Here is a 9,325-nt window from a genome sequence, read left to right on the forward strand (position 1 = left end):
GTTTGGAGTGCATTTATAATTCATACCTTCATTGGATCATACACAGACATGAAATAAATACAATTATAATTTGCTGACATTTTACATTGAATTAATTAAGAAAATCAAAAAGGGTACGAATCAAAGGGTAACTAGTCTCAATACTGCCAAAATGCACTTACAAAACAAGATCTTGGTATCAGCAGTGCAGCTGGTAACAGTGTAACTGTCACCAATCTAATCTGTTAACTGGCATTTTCAATGAGTTATTATTATTTGCCATTGCATTTCAATTATTGGGTGTTATTTGTGCAAGTTCCCCTATAACCATGTAATAGCAGCAGTCCTTTATTTTTTATTTTTCTCTAGGGTAATTTGTCATCAAACTTAAACAAATAATTAAACCCACGGCCTATATTTAACGTTTCCACCATTAACAAGTTGCGACACCTTCTTTCATATCTGATCGTTCCCTCACAATATTGTTCGTTGTCTGGCCAATCTATTTTAGCCATCAGATGCAGCAGTAGCTGAAGCATTGCCTATGTTGCTCGGTGTAATTGTCCTGGCCTCTGGAAAACATTGCCTGTCTCTGAATAAGTCATACAGAGGATAGTGTGTTACATCATGGAGCTTACGATACAGTATGCAGCTTAAGAGACGTGTCACAATCTAGATAAGAGAGATGATGTGAGCTTCTCGTCGTCATGACAGCAGAACTTATTTTGGGATGGCGAGGATGCTGACCCAGTACTTTATGTTCCAGTAAAATGTGTTTTGTTTTAGTCGAGCCGTGGCCAATACCAACATTCACGTACAAGATACGTGTACGATGCATGTCATTAAAGACATTTAGGGGGCGCGTCAGCTAGCTCTATACTGAACCAAAAACCAACAATATATAAACAATGACTCAAAAACCTTAAAACAGAATGTCATGTTAATTCCAGTAATAGCCTCAGGCAGTCACAAATGGGCAGTTTAAACACAAATGCAAATGAAAAGGAACCAAATCAATGGTAAGGAAGAGGGATCGGTAGCTGCTCCGTGCTGGTCTACAGGAAGGGAGGGAATGCCATGTCTTCTGAGAAGGTGGACGGTTCAAGAGGCCAATCAATGAACTCTCATTTCGTAATCAAGTTCAATTCAGATCCGTCCCCCTACACAACTTCAGTAATCTATTTTTCAGTAAATAATGGGCCGAGTTAAGACTGCAGCAGTGGTATTGTCCAGGCTTAAGACAAAACGGGGAAAGGTTCTTAATGTGCAAAAAGAGGCGGTGTCCAGGAAAAACAGGAATAAAAAAAAATAACACACAAAATAAACTTGGAATCGTGTCTGTGTGTGCATGTTTCAGTGCATGATCATTTCAACTGCAAGGGAAATGTGTTACTTGTACTAAGTGAGCGAGTGTTTGTTCGAGTCCACACATGTTGTTCGTTCATGAATATAGTGATGAAGTACGACTGGACAGTGAGCTGAAATGTACAGCTAGCGGCCATTTTGGAAGATGCCCTCTGTCTTCAGTGTTCATACAGTTGGACCCAGAATGCATCGGGGTAAGATTACCCCCCGGACACTTGGGCAGACCAGTGAAGACTAGCACGCAAAATCAAAACCCATTTGAATGTTAAAAGTTCCCCCTTGGACAGCAGACATTCAATAGTTTTAACCGCAGCTTCTATGTACAACAGAGTTATCTCTATATATTAATCTTCGTCAGTCTCTTCAGTCGTTTCTCCTTCCTCTTCCTCCTCCTACTACTGCGTGTTCTTCCACACGCGGGCGATGGTTGTCCTCTAGTGTTTATAGAGTATTTTCCATTATTTACAGTATAAATTACTACACAGATTTGTGATAAAATAAATAACATTTAATACATTGGCCGTGGCTTTTGCAGTGTCTCTTGCACAGGGGGGGGGGGGGGGGGGGTAAAGAAAGGAGGGAAGGAATGGAAGGAGAGAGAGAAGGATGGACGGTTTGTTTCTTGGTGGATCTCAGCTCCATGAGGGGAAGAGATCCTGAAGTCAGGGACCCCCGTCACCCTGTGTTGTTGATGCTGCTTGATGGGGTGGGGGGAGGGGGAGGTGTGCCAAGGTATGTGGGAGGCTCCGGCAAGAGGGCGGGGCATGGTCCAGGTGAGTGAGCGTGGCCCAGGTGAGTCAGTGATGGGGAGAGGGGTGAGGGAGGGCTACGGTAGGGTCCGGAGGCTCTGTAGGAGCACTGAGGCGGTTAACACTGACAATGGTATGCAGGGCGAGGTGGTGGTGGCAGCAATGACCAGAGGGAGGGAGTGATGGATGAGGAGAGGTAGGGAGGGAGGGAGAGAGGGAGGGGACAGTTTACCCCCCAGCTATACCACCGTGCCGCTGGGAGAGTTGCCGTTTTGTGCTGTCAAGTTCTTGAGGGCAGAGAGAGGAGGGGAGGAAAAAAGGGAAGACGTTAGATTCAGTGGCAGAGAGAAAACATCATGTGCCACCCACAGTTGAGGATTAGGATGAAGAGTAATCCAGACATTACAAATTGGAAAAAGGAAATGGTGTGAAGGTCTTGGTTCACAATGAGACAGAGAGATAGTGACAATGAACCAAGTAGTGTTAATCCATGTTAATTAATTAGCTCTAGAACATCTTCTACAATCAAAATGAGTCTAGTATAGACCATTTTATCAAACTATCTTTTCCTCTTTTCAGCATCTTCACCTTGCCGCCAACCTACATCTTAATGTTTTAACATATGCACTAAATAAATCTTTAATTCATTGTTATTGTTATTTAATTGTTTTAATTTAAAGTTAAATCTATAATATATTTTATCCTGACACTCGGGTCAAATGCAGAACATGCATAACTTGGGTATAAACCATTATTCATATCTGGGACAGTTTGCTTTCTAGCGCTCAACTGCGTTGTGTGATTGTGTTGTTCATTGTCCGTACTAACAAGCACCACCATGAACATGATGATGAACGAGGACTACTGTAGGAGCAGCGGCTGACTCACCGCCCGGCCGGGCCGCGCCCAGGTGCAGATGAGCCCCTCCTGGCAGGCGGTGATGATGCAGTCGTCCATGAACACCAGCACGGTGAGCCTCTCGTGGGCGATCTTCTTGCACACCAGCGGCTCCAGCAGCGGCACCTCGTGCATGCGTGGGCACAGCGTGGTGCCCAGCACCTTGGCGGCGTCCAGCCGGCTGCTGCGTGGCGCCACGTTGATCTTGTCGTTGCTCTTGCTGATGTTGCCCAGGCTGTGGTAGCGCTTGTGCTCCTTCTCCACGCCGCCGCCGCCCGACCGCTCCGACTTGCGGTCCTGCAGCGACAGCGTGGCGAAGCGGCCGATGCTGAACGGCGTGCTGTTGCCCCCACCCACAGCGCTGCCGCTCACGGCGTTCCCTCCCCCGCCCGCTCCTCCGCCCCCTCCCCCGGCGCCGCCTCCTCCGCCCTCGGTGGCACCGGAGCCCTTGGCGACGTTGGCGACGGCTGGGTGGGGCAGGGAGTTGGAGCGCGACAGGGAGCGGGGCAGGGGGAGGGGCAGCGTGGGCGGGATGGCGCCGACGACCGTGGTGGCGGTGGTGGTGGTGGTGTTGGGGGGGTGGTGGTGTCCCTCCACCCCGCCCACCACGGTGGCGGAGGTGCTGCCGGAGTGGGACAGCGAGGGCACCAGGGTGCTGGTGAGGGCGCGGGACAGCGGCAGGCGCGGGTACAGCACGTCATCCGTCAGGTCCCACAGGCAGAACTGGGTGTCCTGGCCCACCGAGCCGAAGCGGTAGGAGACCACCGGAGAGCCCCCCTTGGAGCTGTGGCGCGACAGCCGGGACAGCGTGCTGCTGGTCCGGATGCGGCCAAAGTGCATGGAGGAGGCGGGGGGGACGGTGGCGGTGGCGGCGGCGCCGGCCGGAGGAGCGGCGGCAGACGCAGCGGGAGTTGGAGCGGGAGGCGCCACGCCCTGGTGGAGGTCCTCCTCGCTGCCGCTCAGCTCCATGGGCTCCTCGTCCTCCAGGGAGGTGGTGAAGGGGTCAAAGGCGACCACGTTGACCCAGGACTTGTGGCCGTGGCCGCGGGCGACCACGCGGCTCTCGGCGAAGGACCACACCGTCACCAGGTCGTCCTCGCCGCCTGTGGCCAGGTACTTCCCGTCGGGGCTCCACGACACACACAGTAGGCCGCCAAAGTAGCTCTTCATCACGCCCTGCAGCTCCATGGAGTCGAAGTGGAAGACGCGCAGGCAGCCGTCCTGGCCCACGCACGCCACGTGCACGCCGTCGGGGGAGAAGGAGAACTCGTTGAGGCCGCCCTCGCCCACGGCCCAGCGCAGCAGCGGGTTGCGCGGTGTCTTGGTCTTGCAGGCGTAGACGGCAAAGCCCTCGCCCTGGCGGAGCAGGGAGTACTGGGGCGCGGCCGTCCCGCACGGGTGGTCCACGTTGTAGAGGTAGAGGTGGCCGCTGGCGTGCGAGGCCAGGAACAGGTTCTCCGACTTGGGCAGCCACTTGAGACACGTCACCTTGGACTTGTCTATCAACCTCTGGAGGGTGTACAGAGAGAGGAATGTTAGAGAGAGAGACCTCTTAAGACATACAGAGAGAGACATTAGAGAGAGAGACCTCTGAAGGACATACAGAGAGAGAGACATTAGAGAGAGAGAGAGACCTCTGAAGGACATACAGAGAGAGAGACATTAGAGAGAGAGAGAGACCTCTGAAGGACATACAGAGAGAGGGACATTAGAGAGAGAGAGAGACCTCTGAAGACCTACAAAGAGAGGGACATTAGAGAGAGAGAGAGACCTCTGAAGACCTACAAAGAGAGGGACATTAGAGAGAGAGACCTCTGAAGGACATACAGAGAGAGGGACATTAGAGAGAGAGACCTCTGAAGGACATACAGAGAGAGACCTCTGAAGACATACAGAGAGAGACATTAGAGAGAGACCTGAAGACATACAGAGAGAGAGAGACATTAGAGAGAGAGAGAGACCTCTGAAGGACATACAGAGAGAGACATTAGAGAGAGAGACCTCTGAAAGACATACAGAGAGAGACATTAGAGAGAGAGACCTCTGAAAGACAAACAGAGAGAGAGACATTAGAGAGAGAGACCTCTGAAGGACATACAGAGAGAGAGACATTAGAGAGAGAGAGAGACCTCTGAAAGACATACAGAGAGAGAGACCTCTGAAGGACAAAAAGAGACTAGAGAGAGAGAGACCTCTGGAGGACATACAGAGAGACATTAGAGCGAGAGACCTCTGGAGAACATATAGAGAGAGACATTAGAGCGAGAGACCTCTGGAGGACATATAGAGAGAGAGACTAGAGCGAGAGACCTCTGGAGAACATACAGAGAGAGAGACTAGAGCGAGAGACCTCTGGAGGACATACAGAGAGACATTAGAGAGAGACCTCTGGAGAACATAGAGAGAGAGAGACATTAGAGCGAGAGACCTCTGGAGAACATATAGAGAGAGAGACCTCTGGAGAACATATAGAGAGAGAGACCTCTGGAGGACATACAGAGAGAGAGACTAGAGCGAGAGACCTCTGGAGGACATACAGAGAGAGAGACTAGAGCGAGAGACCTCTGGAGGACATACAGAGAGACATTAGAGAGAGACCTCTGGAGAACATAGAGAGAGAGAGACATTAGAGCGAGAGACCTCTGGAGGACATACAGAGAGAGACTAGAGCGAGAGACCTCTGGAGAACATATAGAGAGAGAGACATTACGGTAGGATATGAAGAGAGACATGAGAAGGAGAGGAAGAGATGGTTTAGGAGAGGAAGAGGCAATTGTAAGTTAAAGAGATGGTAAGTAATAAAATAAAAACAAGGGGAAGGCTGAAAGCCGTTGATGACAGACATGACGGTGGGTTTGAGAGCAGAAGTAGAGGGAAATTACACATGTTTTGATTATAGAATATGAATTTCCATACTGTACTTTAAGCATTTATCATGGATATTGTTATGATAACTGAGCCTGCCAACCAGTGGCAGACTCGGACTTTGAAGGGCAGGGGCGAAAAAATAAAAAGGGCACATTCTGCACAACATGGGGCCCCACCAGCGTGCAAAAAGCTATGATGCATCATGTATGATGAAATAGTCCTCATCCTCATTAAGATTATACGGAAGAGGATTAGGGCCACACATAAGAAAAAAAATGAGTTCTGACCTTATTCTCTGAATTCTGAGGAAAAAAAGTCAAAATTCTGAGATTGAAGTCAGAATTGTGACTTTAAACTCTTGCTCTAGAGGGCACATCATCATATTTGATTGTATGGAGGGGGTGGAAGGGTGCTCAATAATTTTTTGCACGTGTAAAGGGCAGCCAATAAGGCACTTCCTCTCGTTTTCGCCACCCTTGAGGGCACTTTAGCACGCTTTTTCAACCATGGAGGCACGAGGGGGGGCGGTTTCCCCCCCTGCCCCCCCCGAGTCCGCCACTGCATGGTACACACAGCTAGGAAAGGTAATTAAATAAAATATAGAGATTAAAGTACCTATTTCACAGTATAGCGCATGCCTTTAACAAATATTTAATTGGAATCCCATTGAACTAGATCACAACAGAGATAGGCATTGTGCTTCTAAGGGGAAGTCTGTAATAATAGTAATAGAAACTTAACTTCCCACAATGCAACGCTGAAAAACCGAGAGAGCTCAGAGAGGTCCTGAGGCTGAATCTGCAGTTCTCTCACACTGGACCACTTAACTTGAGCTAAATCTGAACACGAGCGCTCCACACACTGGAGGTGGGAGAGGGGGGCTTGATTGATGGAACCCTATTCCGTTATCACAATATCTCCTTAGGAATGCAACATCCTGTTCAAACCATTTAATGTTTGGCTGGTTACACAGAGATATATGGTCATTACGAGTAGACTATATCGCTGTTTCAAAGCTGCAACACCTGAACCTAATGGACTGTATATTCAACAATTATTCACCTTAGGCTCCGTGAATACTGGGGAATAGTCCCCGAGACCGAAGGACGAGGGGGCACTAATAATTGTTTTAGTATATACTACACGTGAACACAAAGATAAAAAAATTAAGAAGATAATTAGCAATTTATTTGTTTTTATTTGCGTGACGAGACGACCGTCACACGCAATGAAAACAATATCCCGAGTTTAAGATCTCAATCATGGGATATTGCCCAATATCCCGAGATAGCGAACCAATCAAATTGCACCATCTTAGGAGATTCACGTGTAGCATATACTAATCTCATTTATACTACATAAACATGCATCACTAAGATTGTGTATTCCACTTACTATTACAAACTGCTTTTTATCCACTGATTTACTGTGAATTCAGGTGCATGTCTACTACAAAGAGCAGTGTGGCCTCGCTGCTTTTAGCATAATAGCTGTGTGTGTGTGTTTACAATGCTAAGCTAATGTATATGCAGATGCATAGACAAGATCATAATGTGGATGTCCACAAACAGATACATCCCAGATGAATATGGCTACACAGGCACACACACATACATACAGAAACAAACAGACACATTCATCATACACACATAATTACATACATACACACACACACACAAGACCAGCCAGGAGGGTTATTCTCCAAAAAAAAGATGAAAACATTTTTCAGGTTAGGTGTCCACCTAGACAATGTACCCCACAAATTAATGGAAAAAACAATTTCACACCTATTAGCATGTACAGAGACAACATTACATTTGAACACACACACTCACAAACACCCAGGCCCACCTCCTCGTTGAAGAGTTTACTGGTTTCCTTCTTGATGGGGTCCAGGTACTGGACCTGCCCGGCCGAGAAGCCCACAATCAGGGCCACGCTCTCAGCCGTGGCAGAGTACTGGTTGAAGTCATGGCAGGTCGGCTGGGTCCCCTTATAGATCCTCTTGTCAATGGGTTTACTGAGGTCCACCGCCTAGAGAGAGAGAGAGAGAGAGAGAGATAGAGAGAGAGAGAGAGAGAGAGAGAGAGAGAGAGAGAGAGAGAGAGAGAACACAAGGATAGAGGGAGGAGAGAGAGATAGATCATTTGAATTGAGAGGGGGAGAGTGAGGCATTCAAAGGCGAGAGAGATAAGGTATAAGAGTATATAGTGAGTGAGTCACAATGACATGATACAGTATATCCATTTTCCATATGAGCAGGGATATTTACCAACAAGTCCAAAATGTAAATGTGTGTGAACTATGAATGCATCTCTTTATATTGTATACTGCATCCACATCTGAGGCAGGGTGTCCTTAAATCAAGTCATCATCTAATTGGCCATAGGCTTAGGGCTAGGCTATGAGCTGTGCCCCATCCTTGGAGAAAGAGGGTACTTTCACATACACAAAGCACAGTGCCCCCTGAGTATACTTTATTATACTCTCATTTACTCTTCTAGACAATATAACTGTGACATGAGTTACCATTATTTATGAACCTCTTTATGACCGAAGCATAACAGAAGCTCATAAACGATCATTCTTGTGCTACAAACGATGTCATCTTCAGTTTGTGATCGCAACACCCCACAGTCAGCGACATTCTGTGAATATTTACTTTAAATAATATCTCTTGATTTCTTGTTCATGTTTAGTAGGCTACATTATATTTTTCATCTAGTAGCCTAACACTTTGGTACTCATGTGAAATTTGACAACATATCCTATAAATGTGCAATTTTTTTGCTAGGCTTGTGTTAAATGCACATTAAATACCAGACGTGGACCTATTTATCGTTCTTTTCTGGAGGAAAGTATAGGTAATGATGATGAGACAGACGCCGGACCATGACAGCGCGTACCATCCCATCATCAACAATGCTGGCTAGCTAGCTGCTACCACCATGATCATCCAATCTGTCATTCAGCCCGATGGGCGCTTTACAAGTCTCACCTTTTTGATATTCGTGTACGTATAAAAATATAACTCTCTGCCGATGTTGAAGCACACTCGCTCGGATTCCTCGCCCGGGTCTTCTGGCTGGAGCTTGACCATGGAGACCCGCACGGGGGGATGGAAGCCAGCCGGAGAGGAGTTGGCTGCGGCATTGGAAGAGGCAGACCCGGGCCCCTGCAGCAGACCTACCCCTCCACCGGGTATCGAACCCGGTCCCCCCCCGGGCCCCAGCGTGGCTCCGGTGGACGGACCTCGCGGCGCACCGCCCCGCTGTTGTGAGTCGGAGAGGGTGAGCAGCTTGTAGAAGCCCTCTCTGGTCCTGAACTGTGATTTAATCTCATTGATATCCTTCAGAGCTCCGCCATCTCCGGCCATTTTTAGTACAAACAAGCCGCACAGGAAACTGAGATTTTGACCTGGAAATAATTCTACACCACAATGTGAAAAAAAAAAACTACAATGAAGA

The 9,325-nt window shown here is 48.0% G+C and overlaps 1 protein-coding gene across 1 annotated transcript; it reads right to left on the reverse strand.

The window, feature by feature from the left end:
• Positions 1-1,940: 1,940 nt before the first annotated feature.
• Positions 1,941-9,270, reverse strand: LOC311342322 (WD repeat-containing protein 20). The gene is made up of 4 exons (XM_084467172.1): positions 8,857-9,270; positions 7,710-7,892; positions 2,982-4,499; positions 1,941-2,380 (listed from the first exon to the last, which is right to left on the reverse strand). The coding sequence occupies exons 1-4, from the start codon at positions 9,232-9,234 to the stop codon at positions 2,333-2,335; spliced, it is 2,127 nt and encodes a 708-aa protein (XP_084323298.1). The 5' UTR covers positions 9,235-9,270; the 3' UTR covers positions 1,941-2,332.
• Positions 9,271-9,325: the final 55 nt, after the last annotated feature.

Source organism: Micromesistius poutassou (genome assembly GCF_964030765.1).
Source record: "Micromesistius poutassou genome assembly, chromosome: 4".
In the NCBI taxonomy this organism is placed as follows: Eukaryota; Metazoa; Chordata; class Actinopteri; order Gadiformes; family Gadidae; genus Micromesistius; species Micromesistius poutassou.